Source organism: Humulus lupulus, chromosome 5 (assembly GCF_963169125.1).
Source record: "Humulus lupulus chromosome 5, drHumLupu1.1, whole genome shotgun sequence".
Lineage (NCBI taxonomy): Eukaryota > Viridiplantae > Streptophyta > Magnoliopsida > Rosales > Cannabaceae > Humulus > Humulus lupulus.
This window is the reverse complement of record NC_084797.1, coordinates 220896689-220922479: the sequence shown is the minus strand read 5'-3', so window position 1 is coordinate 220922479 and position 25791 is coordinate 220896689. Positions and strand designations below refer to the sequence as shown.

Genomic DNA, 25791 nt, shown 5'->3' with positions numbered 1-25791 from the left:
TTTAATGTACTACTAATATTACTACAGCTACTAAGTACTAAACTATATAGGTCTTGTATTCTTCTCAAATGTCTAAATATTTTTTTTTAACAACACCAACTATTTATTACTCAAGTATATCCAGTTATCTATATCTATAGGAATCTAAATGTATTTAGTTCCAAAAATTCCATAACAAGTAAATATTTTGTTATAATTGCTAATAATAATGTCATTACTATCAAATTGGACTATCGTAATTACTCAGCATAACTTTACGCCGATACTAAAAAATTATAAGCATAAAGACCAACGCTAACAATTATTAATTATCACTATTAAATTGAGATAAAATCCAACAATTCTGTTGATCTCAACACCATTAGTTAATTTGGATAAAAATGTGATAATTTAGAGAATATTTTTGAGACAATGCTATAATGATGGGAGATCCCACATCAACAATATTTCTTATTTGCAGAGTGATCCATTAGCATTTTTAATCCTCGCGTTGCAATAATTTCATTTTTTGACAAATTAAGAACTTAAGTTTGACCTAAGCTCCATAAAAATTACTCAAAAAAAACTGAGTAGGCTTTGGTTATTGGTTATTTAAATAATTAACTATTTCCTTCTAAATTAGAACTCGGGTATGTACCGTGGCAGGGTACGATTTTCTTATTTACAATAAAATTTAACACTTGTGCTATGTTTGATTGGAGGGAGAAGAGGATGGATGAAGAAAAGAGGATGGAAAGAGATGAGAGGATATTATAAATACTCTGCTATGTTTTGTATGAAGGAAAGAAAATAGGAAGGAGAGAAAAAATAGAGAATATAAAAAAAGTGAAGGAAAGAAAAGAAATGCATTTTCTTTTCTTCTTGTTTGGTATAAAGAAAGAAAAGAAACTTGTTTTATTTCATTTGTTTGGTATTTGAGTTAGATTTGAGAGGAAAGAAATGTTTTTTGATATTTATACCCTTATATTAGTATTTATGTATTACTCATTATTAATAAAATATATTTTTGTATATTTAAAAATATATATTTTTGTCACATATAACATAAATAAAAATAATTTTTCAAATTTATTATAAAGATAAAGTAAATAGTTGACAATACATATAATTATAATTATAAAATAATTGATAAGGATGGTACGTGTATGTTTTATTACATATGGAATATTATTTATCATTGTTGATAATGTGTGATTTTATAAAAATATTTTTTATAGCTAAAATGATAATAATTTAACAAACCTAAGAACACATTTAAATAAACCTAAGTAGTATTTATGTGTTGAAATATTTTATATTTAAGATAAAAAATATAATTTAAAAATATTTATTTTAGCAATAATATATTAAAAAAATACTACTAAATTTTTTTAGTCAATTTGTAAGGGGTATTATGGTCATACAAATCCTACAACATTTTATCTTCTATATTTTCTCTCCGAGAAAAATTTTATTGTGGACCCCACTACTTTTTTTCTCTTTGTTTTTCTTTCCTTCCTTATTTTCTTTCTTACCAAACTACTATTCTTTTTATCTTTTCTCCAATTTTCTCTCCAAATGGTTTATTTATTCCACTTTCCATCCTTAACAAACAAATTGCTTATTTGGTAAGAAGATTAGAAAGAAGAAGATGATAGATGAGATAATAGTAAATCATTTTTTTATAAGAGAGACTGAAAAAAGAAAATAAATTTTGGAATAGAAGGATTCATACTTCTTATAATTTATTTAAAATTACAATTATGTCTCTAAAGATATTATTAAAATATAATTATAAGATTAAAAATATAATTTCATAAATATATATTTATCTATCCTTTTACTACCCCATCCCTCTTACTAAATACCATAAAAACAAAAAAAAATTATCACTCTTCTCCATCCTCCTTGTTCTCCATCCATCCAATCAAACCACCCAATCAAACATAGCCTTAAACAAACTAATTTCGAACCAAATCTCGGAAAACTACATTTCTATTTTCGAAACATCAAAAGATAAAGGTCAAATTAAACTGAATTGTCAATGTGAAATCTCTTGTCTTTCATGAAACGAAACAGTGTATATATAAATATAAATAGTGTTGCATACAAGAGATGACCAAGTTATAGCAGCGTCTTGTCAACTTTCAACCCACCCATGTCATTGTCACGCAACGTGGCCGTCATCGGAGCCGGACCTTCTGGTCTGATCGCCGCCCATGTGCTCCGCCGAGAAGGTCACAAAGTGGTGGTCTTTGAGCGGCAAAACCAAGTGGGTGGCACCTGGGTCTATACTCCAGTGACCGAGTCAGACCCACTTGGGGTTGACCCAGTTCGGAACCTGGTCCACACCAGCCTCTATCGCTCCCTTCGCACCAACCTCCCCAGAGAGGCGATGGGTTTTCGGATTTACCCGTTTTCGGTCAAAGAGTCCGAAGAAAGAGATCGAAGAAGGTTTCCGGGTCACAGGGAGGTTTTGGAGTACTTAACAGAGTTTGCCAATGAGTTTGGGATTGTTGAGTTGGTGAGGTTTCAGACTGAGGTGGTTTATGCAGGTATGGTGGAACTTGAAGGGGGCTGCAAGTTCTGGAAAGTAAGGTCAAAGTCAAAGTTAAAGAAGGGAGATCGTGATCAAGATGAGGAAGAAGAGTTTGTTGAAGTTGAGGAGATTTATGACGCTGTCGTTGTCTGCGTTGGCCATTATACAGAACCTAGTATTGCTCAAATTCAAGGTAATTTATTTTTAACTTTTTTATTTTTTAAATTGAATGAGTGTCATGATGTGATGAACCATAATCCTTGTGAATCTCACAGCCTACAGGTAATGAGCCAGATGCCATAGTAACTACATATTAATTTTGATCGTGAGAGAATTGTCACAGAATTTAAACATATTGATGTGAGAGACCCACAGTTGTACTATGCCGATGGAATCCATGGCCATATTTATTATGCATGCAAAGATGAATATATATTAGTGGTCATTTCATTTAATGTCAACTTGATCATGTTGTTGCAGGCATTGATGCATGGCCAGGAAGCCAAATGCACAGCCACAATTACCGTATTCCAGAGCCATTTCGTCATCAGGTCAGGTCTATGTATGCATTCAAAGCAAAGCAAAGCAATCTATTTTGAGTATAGTTGATCACTTGGCCATGTTATGATCATCATCTCATGTAGTTTTTACCTTTTCCTACTCGGAATATATATATTATAGGTTGTGGTTTTGATTGGAGCATCAGTAAGCGCAGCTGATATATCTCTAGAGTTAGCTGCAGTTACCAAAGAAGTCCACATCGCATCAAGATCGATTGCCGCTGGTACTGCACCCGCAAAGCGACCAGGATATGACAACATATGGCTACATTCTATGGTAAAAAACTTTCACTCATATTTGGGCAGCTATAACTGACTTTAACATCCTTGACATATTCGAACCAATGCAGATTGAAAGAGTCCATCAAGATGGTAGTGTAGCTTTTGAGGATGGTACTGTTGTCTTTGCTGATACCATTATTCACTGCACAGGGTATAAATAAATATGCTATCAGCTGATTTTGCTTTTTGGTTAGTTTTCAACTTCTTATTTAAGGTTAAAGCAATCAATTAGTATTAACTTTCACCCAAATTTCACACCCGAAGGTATAAATATCATTATCCTTTCCTTGAAACCAATGACATTGTTACTGTGGATGACAACCGCGTTGGACCACTTTATAAGCACATTTTCCCGCCATACTTAGCTCCCTCGCTCTCCTTTGTCGGAATACCATGGAAGGTATATCATCCTCTCTTCTTCGTTAAGACACTAACATGTGCATGGTTTTGTAATGACCCCACTTCAAGCTTCTATTGAGCCTAGTCTACAAACTTGTAGTTCAGTTATTGAACTCTTAATCTCTACCTTAACAGGTTCTTAAATGCCAAGCTGGTACCAATTGACTAGCTTCAGTAGAAGTTTGAAATAGGATCATTACAGGTTTGTTCGCACAAAATCTGATATTTAAGTCCCTCTCTCGAATGCTACTCACATAGTAGTTGCTATAGTTTTATGTAAGCTCGATTGGTTTCAAAAAACGTACTGTGATTAATATGTTCATGATGTGAGTGAGTAATTTGGTTGGTGATGAAAGTAGATATCTTTTCTATTTGTTTTGTTGTGGCAGCTTCCTCCTTTTCCCGTTTTTGAGTTCCAGAGCAAGTGGGTAGCAGGTGTTCTTTCGAATCGAATCAAGCTTCCATCAGTAGAAGAGATGATGGAAGATGTTGAATCCTTTTACTCTATGCTTGAAAGTTCTGGCTTGCCAAAGCGGTATACTCATCGGATGGGAGAATCTCTGGTACCTTTCTATTTTCCCATACACATATTTATATATATGGTGTAACAAGCTGCAAATAAGTCATTGAGCCTTGTTTGTTTTTATGATCATTTTGGAACTTTGCAGTTTGAGTACTGTAATTGGCTTGCTGTTCAGTGTGAGTGTGAATTCCTTGAAGAATGGAGGAAAGAAATGCTATTTGCAGCTATTAGCAGCTTCAGTTTACGGCCAGAGACATACCGCAACGTTTGGGAAGATGATCATTTGATATTGCAAGCTTACCAGGACTGGAATCTGCAATGAAAATACAAGTTCCTTCCATCTGCATAAATTGTTTATTTGAACAAAAATAAGATAAGGTTCAAGGATAATCCATCATTGAAACTATAATTGAATTTGTCTAATTACCATTAGTCATTAAAAACAAAGTTGGTGTATCAAAGAAGTTTACTCAAGTACATAAACAGTGAGCTGAAATGTCTCACTCTCACATGCTTTACTTAATTTTCTTAGGAGTTAGGCCCTAGATGCTATCAATAGCAAGCATGGTTCAGTTGATTAATTAAGTTTAAATCCATATGATCAATTAAGACACTAATATATGCATTTATGCATGATTTTTTTATTTTATGTTTTGGAATTTTTTCATAATTTTTTACGTCTGAAACGTAAAAATTTGCAGAAAACACATATACTTTAATGACCAACTTGATGGTTCTATAAAAATTATGATTTTCATAAAAGAAAAAAAAAACCATCTATCTCAACACACTTCGATGGATCTCAATGCAATTCATAAAAAGTGCATAACTTTTTACTCGGGTGTCCGTTTTGATGTGATTTTTTTTAGTGGGGATATTTTTTTTGTGATCTACACGTCTGAGATGTGTACACACACATTTGAAATGTTCAAAGTTTAAAAACATACACAACTTTGAAAATATAGGGGTATTGTTTTGAACTTTGTGGTGTTTTCAAGCTTTCAACTTCAATGTGTGTGTACACATTTCAAATATGTAGATCTAAAAAAATACCCGAATTAAAAAAAATCGCATCAAAGAGACACTTGAATGAAAAGTTACTCATTTTTTATGAATTGTATCGAGTTCCATCGAGGCGTGTTGAGGCAAATGATATTTTTTCATGAAAATCATAGTTTTTAAGGGCTCATCAAGCTGGGCATCGAGTTACATCGAAGTATATTAGGTTTTCTACACAATTTTATGTTTCAGATCTAATAAATTGTGAAAAAATTAAAAAAAAAATCCAAAAATTATGTCTAAATTTGTTCGAAATGCATATATTGGTGTCTTAATGAAACATTTAGTAAGTTTAAGTTCAAAATTATCAAAAACTATTGTGGATATTTTTTTTAGTATCCATGGATAACTTAAGAAAGAAAAGAAATTGGGATGGGGAAATTGAGAGAAAAGAGAGGAAAAATTAAGATGAAAATGAAAGTGATTGGGTGGTGATGGAGGTGTCAGTCATGGGGAGAAGAAGGAGGAGAGAATGTGAGAAAGATAGAGAATAGTAAATGACAAAGTATATTAGAGACATTTTTTAAAACAAAAGAAATAATAACATAAAATAGTCATGTATATATATCATAGAATTTTTTTATTTAAGACTCCGTAATGCATAAATAATCAAATTTCCATAGTCTTTTCAGTTGGTGCTTAACGAAGTTCTTGTGGAAAATAATGTCTGATGAAGGAAAATTTCTGATAATGAAACATTGCATAATGTAGAAAATTCTATAATATTTTTTTAATTATTCAAATTTTATCTATACCACGTTTATGTACATGATGAGGTTTCATCGTACGTGTCCTGCTAAGCATGAAATAATAATATTACAATAAATAAAAGAAAATAATTATAACATGTATTATTTATAGTCTAACTCTTTATTCTGAAGTTATACTTGCGAAAAACACTATGCAGCATATTATTTTAATAATATTTATAGATTTAGGAAATAATTATTGAGCATTTTGTTTTCAGGATGTATAAAAATTATAACACACATTTTTTTTATAGGATGTGGATATTATAATTATAGTAGATATCCCACTAGTTTTTTTTTTTAAAAATCTAAATACTTTATAATATCAAAAACTAAAGTTCAAAATAGTTAGTTAAACGCGTATAAAAAAAACATGCATAAAATTAATTGTTTGAACTCAATTTGTATATAATAAATTATTTCAAATTTTTTAAAAATTAATAGATACCTGCTATAAATATAATGTACACTATCTTTACAAAAAACAGACTATAATTTTTTAACATATGGAACACAGAAACCACTATCAGTAGGGAGTAAAATGGCACGCTACTATCAAATTTCTTAATAATTATATAAAAAAAATTGAAAATTTAATTATTACATAGCGACAACTCTAAGAGTATAGCATTTATTAACACTACGTTTGTCAGAAAGAAAATCAAGAGATAAAAAAAAATATAGAAAGAAAGAAAATACAAAAGAAAGAAAAAAAAATCTTATAATATAAAAATTATTATTTTATTTATATATTACTTTCTCTCAAAAATAATTTAATAATTTACTTTCGACAATAATTTTTTTTTCCTCTACCATGTATGAAAATACATAATATTTACACTACTTTGACAATATAGTACATTAGGTAAAAAAAAAAGTCGGATATAATCATTAATAATAAGTCCAATTAAATATAGTATAAAGATAATGAGTAAAATCAACTAACATGCTTACCAAAATATTTACAATAATAATAAAAAAAATATATATCTCAATGTTGGGTTTATGAACACACGGTTGATAGTTATTTTATTTTCTTTATTCATAGATTGAATAATGAAGTTGTTATCTCATGTCTTTTATTGAAAGTGTTGATTTATCATATGACAATTTGGAAATGAAACCTAATTTACTTCGCACTTGTTAGAAACTTAATTGTTTGTGGCTAATTATACGTTTAGTTAAAATTTATGTTAGAGTTTTCTTTTTATTAATTATTATAAACGGCTTGGTATGTTTATGCTGGTTGATTTTGCTCTATAAATGTTATCTTCTTATAATAGACTATATATGATTCACCTATTAATAAATGTTTTACTTACTTTTCAAAAAATGAAATAATAAATAAAAGAAAGAGAGAAAGAATAAAAGAAATCGTGTTAAGAGGTAATTGAATAAAACAAATAGACAACCACAAAAGTGGAGAACTTTGAGGAACTTATTCACAAATATATACACAATATAGATTTATATATATAGAAAAATTTGCTGTGAGGGCGTTGCTTTAAGCCCCACGAGTAAGGGTGTTTTCTGATCCAATAATTTGTTTACACGTAAATCTTTAGACAAAAAATACATATTTACATATTATTTATGAGACTATATAAAGATAATCTCATCCAAGTATCCAATTACATTACAAACATTTGGAGTCAATTGATTTAGTTTATAAGTGAAAAAATATACTTGTGAAGTTGTGATTTGTCTAGAGGAAACAAGGTGCTAAGAACGAGTTTCTTTAAAGTTTGTTTTTTTTTTAGAAAAAGGTTATAATTTAGGTTAAAAGGTGAAGGAACTGATTTTGAATGATTCTTAAACATTTTACACCAAGTGTTTGATGGAATGCTTAACTGAATACAAGAGTATTTTTTAATGACTTTTATGAATTTTTAGTTTACTTGTTTTATGGGTTTGAGATTATTATACGCTGTTCTAGTATAGAATGGTTTTGCCCATTCTATTACATTTTGACTTTTATTATTTTGTACTCTTGCACTTTCATTTTGTTGGATTGACTTATTATTTTTATTTTTAGATCTTAGAGGACATCATCTGCTTCTAGAAACTAGTTTGCTTCACACAAAATACTCTGCTTACAAAGTCAAAAGAAGTCATTGACTTATGATAGATGTCTTAATGAACTATAGTTTGTTTAATATATGGTTTTATTGACCTTGAGAAAAGAACGATGAAGTGAGCCAAACCAATTCACATTTATGATATATATTTGCTACTATGAACAAGGTATCTCATGTGCATTTTTCTTTTTTCAGTTTCTGTTCTTAATGTATAATTGTGTTATTGGATGTAATTAATCCTAATTTCTATATGGAGGAATATCATAAAATGACCAGAAGCTCCGCGAGACAATAAATAAATAAAAGCTAAGAAAACGAATACCAGAGTTTGGGGGAGTATGAAAAAAAAAGTTGTAACTCTGTATAAAAATGTGTTCTTATGATACAAATCAGGGCTTTTATTTATTTTTTACTTTTAGCGATCAAGTGAGCATGGTTATCAATTTTCTTTCAACTCATTCTAATACAATTGCCTTCTTGCCTTCTTGTGTTTTTAATATCAACGAGTGTTTGAGGTATCTAGCAGTTCAATTGAGAGAGCTCTCAGGAGGTGTTTGGTTGGTATGAGGTAAAGTAAATATAAGAATAGGTATCTAAATCCCTTCCTATGGTTCAAATTTTAAAAGGATAAAATTAATAACTTGTATGGAACCTACGGGTAAAGTAAACCCTTTAGTACACAAGAATTTCATATTATCTCCATCCTAAGTCCATCTACACTTTCCTAAACAACTCAACTACTCAAAACAAACACCACATAAGAGAATTTATGTTATCATTTTTCCAGTTCATGACAATTCTGTAATTATAATACAATTATTTTCCTAATTTAGTTATTATGTCGCATTAGATTGAGACATAACATTAAAATAGTTTAGATTAACATATTTGGAGAAAAGATAGAAGAAATATATTACCAAATTCTCATACATTCTAAGATTGTATTACCCTATAAACTCTTGAACTTATTTCAAGAACATACTTGAATTATCAAATTAAAATTGCATAACGATGATCATCAATGACTCCAGCGTACATATCATATACATAAGATAGTTTAAGGCCTCACTTATTGATAAAGCTAAGCTACGCGCTAGACATTTGATTAAGAAAAAGAAAAAAAAATACTAAACTAAATGGAAAGAAGCCTTTTGGAACAAGAGATGGTAAATAATCAGCGGCGCTTCTTCCCAGTTGTATCTTCCCAATCCTGTAAAACGTGGTTCACTATTTCCTCTATGCCCACTCCATGCTTGACCTATGTAAACACATTTAGATATGTGAATAGCATTTGGTATAGGAGATTACTAGTACCCACCACCACAACTAATATAAACATTACGAGACTTATTTGTATTAGTGTGTAGTGCTAGGCACATGGCCAGCTCCAGCTACAGTAGGGCAGGAATGCTGACACTACTTATTAATTTTTTAAAAATGACACTACTTATTAGGCTTTAGAAAACTACCATTTTTATATATATACCAAAATAAAAAAAAAAATTATTTGCAGTCCCATAGTTTTACTTTAGCTTAAGCCTCCAATTTCTCAGGGTCAAACGTGCTAGCACCGCAGGTGCCCGTCAAGATTTTCTGTGTCAATCTTAGATGTCTTTAACATGGTACGTGTATGTAACAATAAATGTTTAAGCCATATGGCACCTTGGATTCTAGGATCCTCAAAATCTTAAACTCTTCATGCATATTTTTTACTATATCTTTAGCTTTATTATGTTATATAGATTTCTCTTTGTGCCACTCCAGAAAAGCAAAATAGACAGAATAAGATCTACTCATGCAGCAGAAGACAGAACAAAATGCTCTTGAACTAATTAGTCAGTAGTTGTTTCCAACCAACCTGGGCAAAAACAAAAGGACCCCCGTCTCGCATACGAAGAGCATCCCTCTTCATGACTTCTAAATCAGCTCCAACAGCGGCTGCAAGGTCAGTTTTGTTGATCACCTACAGAAATATCGTCACCAAATTATATGCATCCAACATGAAATCGCCAGCAACAGCAGGCTATGAATAAAGAAAAGTACAAACCAGAAGATCAGCTTGAGTGATTCCCGGACCGCCTTTTCGAGGAATCTTATCACCACCAGATACATCTATTATGTAGATGATATAGTCAGCAAGTTCTCTGCTGAAGTTGGCTGCTAAGTTATCTGCAAACCAAACAAATTTAAGATATTTTTTAATCTTATCTACATCAAACTCCTCTCATTTTCAATTTTCTTATTCAAGATTCGTTGCCTTTTCTGTGAATAATTTAAAGTAAGTTTACAAATTAAGATTAGATTGGAGTGAAAAACATAAAATGATAAATAAGTTGACCAACTGTCAATAACAAATTAGAATAAAACAAATTGGATGCAAAATTGTAACTTTTTTGCTTATCATTAAAATACATAATAATTTTTTTGAATGTTCTCTCCTATTTCATAACATAAATTACATAATCACATAATAAAAGTTATTCATTCCTATTGAATCTAGTCCTACTTTCCAAACATGACCTAATTGCAAAACTTCATCACTACTACCAACTTTTTCTTTAAGAGCAATTCAAAAGTATGTTGCAAAGTGTCAACATGATAAAAACTGCTCAAATTACTCGTATGAGAGCTGCTAAAACTGTTATGTTTGTTTGAAAATACCTCCTCCGGATTCACATAGAAGTATGTCTGCCTTGAACAAATTTGAAAGCTCCTCAAGGGGGCCAAGATTGATACTTATGTCTTCGCGAATGGCAGCATGTGGACAACCTCCTGTTTCTACAGCTCTTATCCTCTCTTCAGGGAGTGCTCCATGCTTCACCAAGAACTCACCATCCTCTTTTGTGAATATGTCATTTGTCACCTGAGCTTATAGAAGAAACTAACTAAAGTTCATGTTTATCATGCATTATTATAAACTTAACAGAAGAATATGCAACCAAAAGAAAAGGTTTAATGGTCCCTGATAATGGACTAGATAGAAACTCTTTCTGAATAGTGAGACTATGAACCCTTTTATGCCTTTCAAAAGTACTATAACATCATAAAATCAAGAATCACAGAAAATATAAGTAATTCTTTTGGAAATGTCACTTACAGCAGCAAGACTATACTTGTCTCTTAGAAATTGACAGAGAGCCAACATTAGAGCTGTTTTCCTACATAATAATAAGATGAAAGAAAAAAAAAATCATGTCCTTAGAAACTATTTGATAATTTTTCTTTAAATTAGGCTTGGAAATTATAACAATTATTATAGATATTTGGAGAAGAGACTCGAATAACCACATGCCACATGTCTAACCAATTGAGCTATCATCTTGAGGTGAAACTATAAGAAGGTATGAGGTCCAAATTATCATATCTATTTATTCCTTTGCACCAAATAAAAGCTTTATTTTTTAACCCAATGTCCTGAAAAAAGATTTACTAAAATATATTAAACCCTTTAGAAGGGTCAATCAAAACTCTAAAAACAAACAATGCCAAAGCTAAAAAAACCCCAAAAAAAAGTCAACTTGAAAGATAAATACTTCACTTCACACAACATGAAAAGAGAATAAAGTTGTGTTTATAAAATACAATAAAAATATAAAAAGGGAATATACCCGGTCCCAACAGGTCCACCAATACCAATAGTGAAAGCTCTTTCATTGAAATCCCTAGTGTGAAGTGGAGGAGCTCTTTTGCTGAAGAACCCCGGTGAGTAAATGGGTTCGTGTGAGTGTGGCGCCAGTCCATCATGGCTATGGTACACCTTTCCGTCGGGTCCTACCCATGACCCAGTTCCCGAATCTCCATGGTGATGGTGATGATCATGATCATGATCATGATCTTGATGGTGATGGTCATGAGCATGGTGGTGATCATGAGAAGCCATTGAATTTTTAAAAAAATGAAAAAACTTTCTACTCCCGAGCAGTAGAGGTTTGAGGTAGTAGTAGAGGCTCTACACCAATATTAACCAACCCAGGAAGTGCGGTTAACTAGCAAAACAATCACAACATAAGACAAGAGCATACAATATAATATAAATATATACATAGTATTCTTCCACATCTTACTGTGAGATTATACAATGTGGCATTAGCTACAGTATAACACATCACACTAGAAAGAAGAATTTACAATAACTATATATAGATGTGAATTTACAGAAAATGGAGAAGCTACTTAGATGAACATTAAAAACAACAATCTCCCTGTCACGAATAGGTTCCTTAGTCACATGTAAGAACAAAATGCTCCTTGCAGAGGATACCAGTGATTATCATCAGTACTAGGCAACACTAAAAAATAATGAAATTCAATTCATGATGTCCAACAAGTAAGTAGATTAGATAACATGTAAAAGAACACACGGGTACACTTGGTGATCAACAAGGAACACACGAGTACACTTACCCGTTCGTCCCTGGCCCCGTCCTCTGCAACACCGATAGAGTTGACCCCCGCTGCGTCCCGTTGTCGTCGACTGTTAGCCCATTGCCTACAACCCAAGATAGAGAGCGAGTGACAGAGACTCACCGAAAAGGGTGAGATATCTCAGTTTCTGGAGGCCAGTGGGGCAAAGAGAGTAGGGAGACAAGGAAAGGAATTAGGGTTAGCTGAAATGGGCTTGGGCTTCAAAAATGGGCTTAGAAAATGTTAGAATTTTTTTTCTGCAGCAATGACACTTTCATTGAAAATAAGGTTTATACATTTTTGCACATGTGTTTTTTTTTCACTATCTGTTTGGACCTTGTGTTTTGACAAATTACTTTTTAGACCTTATATTTTGTAAAATGGTTAAAATAAAACCCTAAATTCAATTTTGATAAAGAAAAAATTGAATATAACAACACAATTTTTAAGTAGAATGATTTTATTTTTGTTATGAATTGTTAGTTTGGTAAATTATTTGTGATTTTAGTTGAGAAAACATTGACCAAAATTGGGTTTATAGTTCTATTTTAACCATTTTACAAAACATAGAGTCTAAAAAGTAATTTGTCAAAACACAAAGTCCAGACAGATAATGGAAAAAAACACAGGGTCCAAAAAAATATAAACTTTTGAAAATAATTAATAATGTATTACTTCATGAAAAATCATGATCTAAAAAACAAGATTTTCATGGAGCTAAAGAGCATGCATAATAATCTATAAATAATACTCATAAATTAACGATATTATTGAAAAATTGGACAAAAGAACTTGTAATATCCTCTAAAGCTACTAGGCCAAAAAAAATCAAAGATAGCTTAGAGAACAAACACCACATAAAAATAACCAATGCAATACACTTTCACATGGCCACTAGCCAATAATCAACAACCAAAAAGATGACATCTAGTTTGTTACCTACAAAATAAAAAATAAAAGTGAGTTAGCATACTAAGTATTGTTAGAGATAACAAAAGTAATATTCATAATAATAGGATTTCTCTCAAAATTTTATAAGTAAAAAACTTATCCGGTGTAAATGACTCATAATGTAGCACAGAGATCCTCCATAATCACCAAAAGTTCAATCACTTAATAAAACAACAAAATGAAACAAAATATAACATGGCATAAAACATAATATCAGAAAATCAAGGTAAACTTTGATCTAATCAAGTAACCAAAATATATAACAAAGATTGATTTCTTTGTAAAAAAAGGAATTGGATCCATTAGCATATATGAATGAATAATTGGACCTATTAACATATATATGATAAATCAGAAAGGAGAATCGAAGAAAAAGAAGAGATGCGATGTCATACCAATCAAGAGTAAGAATTGAGGATATCATACCTTGCAACTATTCCCAGATGTTTTAATATCTTTGGTTGAATGGAGAAACCCCATAGCTTCTTCCACCTCAGAATTTAGACGATTGAAGGCACAACATAACCAAAACACAGGAAAAACCACTAGTGGCACCCAATCAATGGGATGACATACATTGATACTCTCAAGAGCACCGCGGAAAGGAATGATGTGGCCTTGACCTTCGCCATAACTTTGCCATAAGGTCATCTTGGCGCATTGGAAGGGTGAGCACATCGTGGGCATATAAATAAACTTTTATCGGGAATAGAGCTCTCAGTGTTCTCAACCCGTGAACAGTTTTCGACGTGATTTTTTTTATGACCGTGTATATTGTAGCTACTTAGAGCATCCTGCAAATTTTCAAAAAATTCTGAATAATTTACAGTACCGAAAACTAAGTTCAAACATATTATTGAACGCGTGACTAATTTTTTTTATGCGCGTGGAAAACAACATGTTTGAACCTAGTTTTCGGTACTGTAAACTATTCGGAATTTTCTGAAAATTTGCAGGATGCTCTAAATAGCTACAATATACACGCTCATAAAAAAATTCGAGCCGAAAACTGTTCACGAGTCGAAAAACATTGAGAGTCTCACCGGTAGGGCTTAAAGTGAAGCCCTTATAGAAGAATTGTCATATATATTTATATATACTAAGTAGAATATATATCCGCATTTAGGAGATTGTGTGTAATAAATTTATTTTCACCTTACCACATGCTCCTTATATGGATACGTAAGGATGCTTTCACTGTAATTTTTTTTTTATGATAATGTTCATTATATAACGAGCCTCCTGGTTTTCGAGAAATTTTGAATATCTAAAATGCCAAAAATAAAATTAAAACTACTACTAATGTACTTATGTTTTTATTTAATATTATTATTATTTTATAAGTTTTGTGTTGTTTCTTTAATTGAGTTAATATGCATTTCACACATTGTCTTGAATTGATTCTTCGAAAATGTTAGATTTTTTTTTTTTACAAATGACCCAACTGAATTTTTAAGTACGCAGGTCATAATACATGATGGAATCACTTTCAACCAAGTAAACCTTATTTTCTATCTGTAGGGCATATCTGACTAATCCATGAGCAGTAGTATTATCATTGTTAGACACACACCCGAAAAGATAAATAACAAGGATCTAATATTCTTAAAGAGACAATCCATTCGAGAAACAACTTCTTAGGAAGAAAGGACAAAATTTACTACAACTTAAGAATTAGCCTCTATAAAAGTGACTGTGTAACTTAGAAAGCTTGGAAGACCATATGGTATGCCACCATAACAAATGATTAAAAGGAAAGACAAGAAGGTGGTACTACTAAAAAAGGTAGCACATTGAGATCACGATATCAACAACATTGAGTTCACTGTATCAACTACTAAGAAAGATGACAATCACTGATAGAATAGTTAATCAATCATTGAAAGATTGAAATATGTGAAATAGGTTGAGTAGTACTCTTTGGGAGAATGAATCCAAAGGGCCAAAACATTGAAATATCCATATGGGATGCCCTCACTCAGAAAAGCAGCAAAAGAACATTGAAATCACGACATCAACAACAACAATATTAAGATTAGGTACTAAGAAGGATGACTCTATGTGCGAATGGAATAGTATCCTACAAAATAATTAAATAGAAGCGAATCAACTACTAAATAATAATAATAAACCAAATTACATTGGTAGAAAAATCTTCCAATATAAATTTTAGAATAAAACTAATCTTGTGAGTTAGAAAGAACAAAGAATTAAAAAAAAACTTATATTCACTACTACAAAAACACCATTTTAGGACACATTTTTATGACACTCATATAAATGCAAGTCCTAAAAAAGTCTTCTGGACCTTTTAGGACTCGTGTTGCGAGTCCTTAAAGAATTTATTTTAAGACTCGCTAAAAGTTTGAGTTTTTTTTTTAAACAAACATCTCTTGTACTTTTTAGGACTTGCGAGTCCTAAATGAATGTTTGAAGGCTATGAAGATGTAACTAGTTGATCTAGTCTCTGTAATGATGTTTTGACAAAACCCTAGTAAACAAGCCAAATCACCAATAATAACAAGTATAACTGTAGTCAATATATGATTACTATAACAATAATTGTTATTATACTATTATTATTTTTTACAAATAACCAAATACTCAAGGATAAGAATAATAGAGTATAAAGATCATAATACAAGGTGGAAACACATCCAACAAAGTAACAATAATTATTATTATAGTTAAAATAAGTGTATGTCCACTTCTTATGATTTAATTTTTTAATTAATAAACTACATAAAAGAGAAAGGATGTATTTAAAAAAAAGATCATTAGAAAGTAAAGAAGAAGAAAAAAGTTAAAAGAACAATAATAAAATGAAACATATTATTGAGAATTTAAATATAAATAGTATAAAATAATAATAATAATAATAATAATAATAATAATAAATATCTATTTAACCATACTGCATTTTAAACAAATATAATAAAAAAATTATATTTTTTAGCTAATCTATTTGATGATAACGAAAATTATCAATGTATAACAATATTAATGTGAAAGTTTAAATTTGAAACTAATACATTTTCGTCAAAAAATAAAATAAAAAAATTGAAACTAATACATAATAAAATATCTAGCTTAAAAACGACTGAAAAACTCACTAAATTAAAGAAAAAAAATTGTTTATTAAATTAATAATTAATTTTTTTAAATAAATAGTAATTAACTTAAAAATAAGCAAAAATGAAACGGCATTACAAACAATTCGTTGCTCAAAAAGAAAATTGCAGAAAAGATGATACGAGTATCAGAGAGTGCACATATGTTTTCATGTTATAACAAGTGTATCAAAAGTCAAAGAATTTATTTGAAATTATGTACATCAAATGCATATATATAAATTAGTAAAACTTTTAAAAGATAAGAAAGAAACCTACAATTAATGCATAAAAGCACATATGTAAACTGAATAAGATTAGCAGCAAAACTTTATGCATAGAAGAGATGGAGCGAGTATGGCGTGATATGAGATTCATCCAGAATCTCTCGTCTGATATCAAAGTCCATCAGAACACAAATCCACCCCAAGTATCTTGATAAACCCGTCTCTGAAATAGTGTATTCTCTAGCCACTCCAGCTAGGACATCATCTCTATGCCTCATCAACTGAGGGTCATTCATCTATCCTTCCTTAATTCTCTCTAGAAGAATAGACTGCAAGGTGATGTTAGCTAACTAGCCCACCATTAATTGTAAACCTTCTCTGGTCATCTTTTTTGCCAACTCCTTTGATATATGTTTCAAACTAAAAAATTGTCCCGAACCTCTTCGACTCAAGGCATCTGCCACCACGTTGGCTTTCCATGGGTGGTAAAGAATCTCACAATCATAATCTTTCACTAACTCCAGCCAACGCCTCTGTCTCATATTCAGGTCTCTCTGGGTAAAGAAATACTTCAAGCTATTGTGCTCAGTTTATACCTCACACTTCTCCCCATAGAGATAGTGCCGTCATACCTAAAATGCAAAGACCACCGCTGCCAACTCCAAATCATGTGTAGGGTACCACTGTTCATAATCCTTTAACTATCGTGATGCATAGGTAATCACCTTTCCCGCCTGCATAAAGACACAGCCTAGCCCTTGCTTTGATGCATCGCAGTAAACCACAGACTTCTCCTGATCTTAAGGAAGACTGATAAGTATATTTTTGTATAAAGTTTACCTTTCTACTTATCAGATTTTGTGTTCATAAGTAGTGTGTTTGGGGATAGTTAGAATCGTTTTGTTAATTTGATTCATTTAATCTAAATTATTATTTTTAAGGATAATTGTATATTTTTGATGATTTTTGGTTGAATGATGATTTTGTAGGATTCTAACCATTGGAGTAAAGTGTTAAAGAGGAGAAAAATCGAGAAAAGAACAAAAGTACAGAAATCTGAAAGCTTGCCGCTACAGGGAAAAGTCCCTGCCGCTACGAGGGAAATCAGAAAGGTCCTTGCCGCTACAGAGAAAAGTCCCTGCCGCTACAAGAGAAACAGAGAGTCTCGTGCCGCGGCAAGGAAAGTTGAATACCGCGGCACGCAAAGCCCATATCGCATATCTGAAGCCTCGTGCCGCGGCAAGGAAATATGGATGTCGCGGCACGCGTTAAAATTCAAATCCAAATTCGATTTTTCTTAATTTTTAGACGGGAAATAAAAGGGGGATTAGGTCATATTCGTGAATTAAGTTTTAGATACACGATTTTAGAGAGAGGAACACAGAGAGAGCGGAGGAGAAGAAGGAGGATCGCATTCAACCTTTTCAATAGTTTTCTTCTTCTCTAAACTCTTTTATTCTTTGATTCTGGTTATGTTTTTAATCATGATTGTTGGCTAAGTTTCTTTTAAGTTAAGGGTTATTCAAAACCCAGACATGAATGTTTGATTTGAGATGTGAATATTGTTCTTGATTTCCATAATGTTAAATTGTTTCTATTCTTCTATGCCTATTGTATGAAATATTGTGATTCCTTGTTAGGGTGTACAACTAATTAGGGCTTGCATTATTTACTGTCATCTTAGAATTTCTATTCACCTAATAGTTTAGGATTCTAAGTGTTTGTGATAAATTGCAATTGATGATGTGGTCAAAAACATTGTTGATTGTGATGAAGAATAGAACCTAGGTTAAATGAATTAAATGCTTCATTGATTTATTGCCTAGATTAACCTATCTCCACTGTTGTTAATGCTTTTACTAAATTAAATGAATCGTATGCTTAATAGGTTTGTTGTTTGGTAAAAAGAATTAATTATTGAGCGCTTAGCCGTAATTGATTGTGATAGGGAGATTGAGATAATTGACTGCTTAAGCGTTATCTGTAGGGTTAATAGTTTAATTGGGAATCGGAATAATATTCATTATTGATATAATTGCATGACTGTCTGAGGTGGAGAATAATTCTTAACCATCTTTAAAATCGTTGTTAATCTCTTCTTGCTATCAATTGTTTTCTTAATTTTTGCTTTTACTTTTACTTTCCAAAACCCCCCTTTCCAATTTAACTTTGTTAAGCTTTTGTGAATAATAAACTGAATATAGTTCCCTTGGGTTCGACCTCTATTTGCCGTTATACTAAATAATTGGTTTGAGAGTAAATAAAATATTTGTTAAATTTGGTACGCAATACGACACGCATCAAATTTTTGGCGCCGTTGCCGGGGAACTATTTAATTCTTTTTATTATTCATATTGGTTTACGCTTACTAACTTGATTTCTCTTGGCATCTCAGAGTTATATGTCTGGCGAAGACACTCAGAATAGGTTGGAGGCAATCAAACAGTATCTTGCTACTTCATCTTCTTCTCGGACTTCGCGGACTATTACTGATAATCCACTCTTTCAACGTCTTGCTCATCAAGTGGATCCTGTGAAAGTGCCCTTACCATCTCACGACTCAGATTCAGACGATTCTATTACATCTTACAGAGATATGGCACAAAATAGGACGTTGAAAGAGTTGGCTGCGCCAGATATTGATCAACAACCGCTTTGCATTCAATATGCACCTCTTGATGTGAATTTTGAGCTTAAGTCGGGCCTCATTCATCTATTGCCATCGTTCCATGGGCTGCCTGGTGAGGATCCGAATAATCATCTCAAGGAGTTCCATATTGTATGCTCCAGTATGAAGCCAACCTCAGTGACAGAAGAACAAATAAAACTCCGAGCTTTTCCTTTCTCTCTAAAGGATTCAGCAAAGGAGTGGCTGTATTATCTCCCCCCTGGTACTGTGGAGACCTGGAACACTATGAAGACCTTGTTTTTGGAGCGGTATTTTCCAGCGTCTAAAGTGGGGAGTATAAGGAAAGAAATTTGTGGCATCAGGCAGGCTGTGGGAGAATCACTCTACGATTACTGGGAGCGCTTTAAGCGGTTGTGTGCTAGTTGTCCTCACCATCAGATCAGTGAGCAACTATTGATTCAATATTTCTATGAGGGATTACTGCCGTTGGACAGAAGTATGATTGATGCAGCCAGTGGAGGGGCACTAGTGGACAAGACTCCTGCAGCAGCCAGGAGCTTGATTTCTAATATGGCAGCTAATTCCCAACAGTTTGGTATTCGCCAGGAGCATATGTCAACTTCAAGAAGGGTTAACGAGGTGCAAACTACTGTTGATAATCAACTTGGTCAACAGATAGCTCAACTGACTTCAGTGGTACAACAACTAGCTTTGGGCCAACAGGTGCGGCCATGTGGAATCTGTCAAGTAGTGGGGCACCCTACTGATACGTGCCCCACTCTAGTCGAGGGAGAAACTGAGGGTGTTAACGCTGTAGGAAATTTTCCTGGTCAATTACGTCAGATGTATTATGAACCATTTTCACAAACCTATAATCCTGGCTGGCGTGATCATCCAAACCTTCGATATGGGAATCAACAACAACTAGCTCCACAACCAACAGCAGCAAGACCACCTGGTTTCACTACACAACAGAGGTCTCCAAATAATTATGCACCTAGACCATCACAACCACCGCAGGCTGCTCCACCACCAAATGCTAAACCTTCTACTGAGGATTTAATCAATGCTCTTGCCACAAATACTCTTCAATTTCAGCAAACCACCCAAGCTTCCATCAAGAGTTTGGAGAATCAGGTGGGACAATTAGCGGCATCATATAACCGGTTGGAGGCTCATCTGTCAAATAAATTGCCTTCACAACCTGAGATGAATCCCAAAGAGAATGCTAGTGCAGTAACTTTGCGTAGTGGGACGCAATATGATCCACCTAATCCTCCAGTGCCCAGTACATTGTCATCCAAGCCACAAGTTGATTGCTCAGTCAATGATGATGTTCCACCAAAGCCAACCACCCCTACACAACTCAGGCCTAAGCCTACTATTGTCATTCCACCTCCATTCCCAAGCAGACTGAAAAAGACAAAAAAGGAAGAGGTTGACAAGGAGATTCTTGATACATTTCGAAAGGTAGAAGTGAATATTCCTCTTCTTGACGCTATTAAACAAGTGCCGCGCTATGCCAAGTTCCTGAAAGAGTTGTGCACTAATAAGCGTAAGTTGAGGGGTAATGAAAAAGTTAGTGTGGGGGAGAATGTTTCCGCAGTTCTACAAAAGAAGCTTCCACCAAAGTGTAAGGATCCTGGTACTTTTACTATCCCTTACACTATTGGGAATAAAAGAATTGAGCGGTGTATGTTGGATTTGGGAGCCTCTATCAATGTCATGCCATTCTCCATTTATGCTTCATTGAATCTCGGTCCACTTGAAGAAACGGGGGTGATTATTCAACTTGCTGATAGGTCGAATGCTTATCCCAGGGGTGTAATAGAAGATGTTTTAGTTCAAGTTAATGAATTGGTGTTTTCGGCTGATTTTTATGTTCTTGATATGGAAGATGAATCTATTCCATGCTCCACTCCAATTTTGTTGGGAAGGCCATTCATGAAAACTGCGAGAACTAAAATTGATGTGCATGACGGTACGTTGACCATGGAATTTGATGGGGAAACTATTCGATTTAATATTTTTGAGGCTATGAGATATCCAAGTGATGTGCACGCTGTTTACTCTATTGATGTGTTGGATAGTCTTTCTCAACGAGTTTTAGATTTGCATAGTGAAGATGATTTGGAGGTTGTGTTGAGGGAGCATCTTGTGTTGACCGATGAAGATTTGTCTCATGAGATCATGGATGTCATAACCACACTCAATAGTGGTTTTGACAAGACTTTTAAGAAGGTTGCATTTCTTGATTTGCCGATTTCTAATGAGAAATTGCAGCCATCAATTATTCAAGCTCCTACACTTGAATTGAAGCCTCTTCCGGAGCATCTCAAATATGTTTACTTGGGGAAGAACGAGACACTTCCTGTTATAATTGCAAGAAATCTTAACCAAGGCCAAGAAGACAAATTAATGAGAGTACTCCGAGAGTATAAAACAGCCATTGGTTGGTCTATAGCGGATATTAAGGGGATTAGCCCTTCCATGTGCATGCACCGAATCTTACTTGAAGAAGGGTTTAAGCCAACACGTGAGGCGCAACGGAGATTAAACCCACCAATGATGGAAGTTGTGAAGAAGGAGATTCTGAAGCTCCTTAGTGTGGGTGTGATTTACCCAATCTCTGACAGTAAATGGGTGAGTCCAGTTCAAGTGGTACCCAAGAAGTCTGGCATTACTGTGGTGAAGAATAATGAGAATGAGTTGGTTCCAACTCGAGTTCAAACAGGGTGGCGGGTGTGTATTGATTACCGCAAGCTAAATTCGACAACTCGAAAGGATCACTTCCCCCTACCATTCATTGATCAGATGCTCGAGAGATTGGCTGGCCACCCCTATTACTGTTTCTTAGATGGTTATTCGGGGTATAATCAGATTGTCATAGCCCCAGAAGATCAGGAGAAGACGACTTTCACATGTCCCTTTGGCACATTTGCTTTTCGGAGAATGCCATTCGGTTTATGCAACGCTCCTGCTACATTTCAGAGATGTATGGTTAGTATCTTTTCAGATTACATTGAGAGCATTATTGAGGTATTCATGGATGATTTCAGTGTATATGGCGATTCATTTGATAAATGCCTGCATAATCTTACTTTGGTTCTCAAACGCTGCATTGAGACCAATCTAGTTTTGAATTGGGAGAAATGCCATTTTATGGTACAGCAGGGGATTGTTTTGGGACATGTTATCTCAGAAAAAGGAATTGAAGTGGACAAGGCCAAAGTTGATCTCATTCGGTCTTTACCACCTCCATCTAGTGTCAAGGAAATACGGTCGTTTCTTGGTCATGCGGGTTTTTATCGACGATTTATAAAGGACTTCTCTAAAATCTCTACGCCACTGTGCAAGCTCCTCCAAAAAGATGTTAAGTTTGAGTTTGATGAGAAGTGTCTACTGGCCTTTAATATATTGAAAGAATCTTTGACTACAGCTCCTATTATCCAGCCACCGAATTGGGAGTTGCCTTTTGAGCTTATGTGTGACGCTAGTGATTATGCAGTGGGTGCAGTCCTAGGGCAGCGGGTTGGTAAGCTTCCTCATGTGATTTACTATGCTTCTAGAACTCTAAATGATGCACAGTTAAATTACTCTACCACTGAGAAGGAACTATTGGCGGTTATCTATGCTTTGGAGAAGTTCCGTTCTTATTTGATTGGGACGAAAGTAATCATATATACCGACCATGCTGCTCTTAAATATTTGCTAGCAAAGAAGGAGGCAAAACCAAGACTTATTCGGTGGATTTTATTGTTACAAGAGTTTGACTTGGAGATAAAAGATAAAAGCGGCTCGGAAAATCTAGTGGCTGATCACTTGAGTCGGTTGATTCGGGAGGAGGAGTTCTTACCATTGCATGAGCGGTTTCCAGATGAGCAACTCCTTGCCATGCAAGAAGTTATTCCTTGGTATGCCGACATTGTAAACTACCTTGCTTCAAAGGAGTTACCAAGTGATCTCACACAAGCACAACGGAACAAGATTAAGCATGATGCTCGCCACTATATATGGGATGAACCTTATCTTTGGAAGTATTGTACTGATCAAATCATTCGTAGATGTGTACCGGAATCTGAATTTCGTTCCATCCTTGCTTTTTGTCATGCTTATGCTTGTGGTGGACACTTTGGACCTAAGAGGACAGCTCGTAAGATATTTGACAGCGGTTTCTATTGGCCCACAATTTTCAAAGATGCTTATGCTTATTGTAAGGCATGTGATCGTTGTCAACGAGTGGGTAACATAACGGCCAAGGATCAAATGCCTCAAACTCCCATTTTAATTCTTGAAATCTTTGATGTTTGGGGTATGGATTTCATGGGACCATTCCCATCCTCTTTCGGCTATGAATATATTTTATTGGCGGTAGACTACGTGTCTAAATGGGTGGAAGCGATTGCAACTAGAACGGACAATTCCAAAACAGTAGTGGATTTCATTCGCTCCAACATTTTTGTGCGTTTTGGTACACCTAAGGCTATACTTAGTGATCGAGGCACTCATTTTTGTAACAAGAGTATAGAAGCATTGTTTCGACGCTATAGTGTAACTCACAAGGTGACAGCTGCTTATCATCCACAAGCCAACGGGCAAGCGGAGGTTTCTAATCGTGAAATCAAATTGATCCTTGAGAAAACTGTAAATTCAAACCGGAAAGATTGGAGTACAAGGCTAGATGATGCCTTGTGGGCGTATCGAACGGCATATAAAACACCTATCGGTATGTCACCTTATCGATTGGTGTATGGTAAACCTTGTCATCTACCGGTGGAGCTAGAGCATAAGGTGTGGTGGGCTGTAAAGAAGTGTAACTTGGACACGGTTGCTGTAGGACAACAAAGAATGCTTCAATTGCATGAGTTAGAAGAAATACGCAATGAAGCATATGAGAGCGCGAAAATCTATAAGGAGAAAACCAAAGCTTTTCATGACAAACATATTCTTCGGAAGAGCTTTGTGGAAGGTCAGAAAGTCCTCATGTATCACTCTCGCCTTAAACTCTTTCCAGGGAAGTTGAAGTCTCGCTGGTTAGGTCCGTTCATTGTTACCAAGGTTTTTCCTCATGGAGCGGTCGAAGTTGTAAGCCCAAGCACGGGGAAATCTTTCAAGGTGAATGGCCAGAGACTGAAGCCTTATTATGAGTCAATGGCCAAGGAGGAGCAAGTTCATGTGATGTACCTTGAAGACCCAGTTTATGTTGATGAAGATTGAAGTTCTGAGTCGAGCTAGCGACGTTAAACGTAGCCATCTTTATTGTTTTCAGTTTTAGTTATTTTTTTTTAATTTTTTTTATTTTTGAGTTGAACATTTAGTATTTCAATTTTATGTACTCTGATTCTCTCTTTAAACCGTGAAAAACGTGAAAAAAAAAATAATAAATAAAAAAAATAAAAAAATAAAAAAAAGAGGGAGTAAGAAAAAGGCACCATGCCGCGGCACATAAAAGCCCTGCCGCGGCACGATAAGAAGGCACGCACCAGAATGCCAGACCCGAGACCCATTGGCCGCGGCAAAGAAAAAGGCTACCGCGGCACGAACTGAGCCGAGAGGAGTGTGCCGCGGCACAGCAAATCCCCTGCCGCGGCACGTTATCGAGCCCCAGAAACCGAAGCTTCCCTGCCGCGGCACGTAAATATGCGTGCCGCGGCACGTGCCCAGAAATCCCTAAAACCCCTTTTTCTTTCATTTTTCCCATTCACTCACCCATCTCTCAAAACACAAACCGATTCTCCCAATCCCCTTTCTTCTTCTTCTCCTCATCCCTAAACATCACTCCCATCTCCATCACAAATCTCTCTAATCCTCAAACTTCCTCACCCTCATTAACCCAACATCATTGCCTAACCCCACCATACCCATCATCCATTCCTATTCCTCAAGATCATCATCCTTGGCCACCCATAACACCCATTACCAATTCTTACCCCTTTAAGCAGTGTTTGCACGGGCTAAAAGCAATATCAAGGGCAACTCACGCACGATTTTACAGTGTCTAGATTGGATTCATCATTTGAAGGTATTTTCCTCTATTTTGCTCTTTGATTGAGAATGGGTGTTGATCATTAGAGTGGGCGGGTTTTGTTGGATCTCCTTCTTTGATTTTGATTTCTGTGGTGACAATGTTTGTATATTGAGTGTATCTACATATTGGGGGTAATTGATCAAGCCATCAACTTGTGATCTCTGAAGTTTAAACTGTGCACTCTACATGCTCGATGAAATGCCACAGTGAGTTGAATAGTCAGATTTGAGCGTGTTACATCTTCTACTCTGTGCTGTGCCATTAATTATTACTC

At 34.2% G+C, this 25791-nt stretch overlaps 2 protein-coding genes across 3 annotated transcripts; one reads left to right on the top strand and one right to left on the bottom strand.

Moving 5' to 3' along the window:
• Positions 1 to 1838: 1838 nt before the first annotated feature.
• LOC133778211 (flavin-containing monooxygenase FMO GS-OX-like 5) lies at positions 1839 to 4791 on the top strand. 2 transcript variants are annotated; one of them, XM_062218081.1, is made up of 7 exons: positions 1839 to 2711; positions 2999 to 3069; positions 3200 to 3355; positions 3429 to 3511; positions 3625 to 3760; positions 3895 to 3961; positions 4149 to 4281. In XM_062218081.1, exons 1-6 carry the CDS (start codon positions 2138 to 2140, stop codon positions 3922 to 3924), a joined length of 1050 nt encoding a protein of 349 aa, XP_062074065.1. In that variant the 5' UTR covers positions 1839 to 2137; the 3' UTR covers positions 3925 to 3961; positions 4149 to 4281. The 2 variants fall into 2 exon arrangements, with proteins under 2 accessions (XP_062074065.1, XP_062074064.1); XM_062218080.1 differs by lacking the exon at positions 3895 to 3961 and adding an exon at positions 4428 to 4791 and having other exon boundaries at positions 1841 to 2711; positions 4149 to 4322.
• Positions 4792 to 9055: 4264 nt separating this feature from the next.
• LOC133778210 (urease accessory protein G) lies at positions 9056 to 12741 on the bottom strand. Its single transcript, XM_062218079.1, has 7 exons — positions 12573 to 12741; positions 11777 to 12154; positions 11266 to 11326; positions 10830 to 11031; positions 10216 to 10337; positions 10027 to 10131; positions 9056 to 9426 (listed from the first exon to the last, which is right to left on the bottom strand). Exons 2-7 carry the CDS (start codon positions 12046 to 12048, stop codon positions 9343 to 9345), a joined length of 846 nt encoding a protein of 281 aa, XP_062074063.1. The 5' UTR covers positions 12049 to 12154; positions 12573 to 12741; the 3' UTR covers positions 9056 to 9342.
• Between the last annotated feature and the right edge of the window lie 13050 nt (positions 12742 to 25791).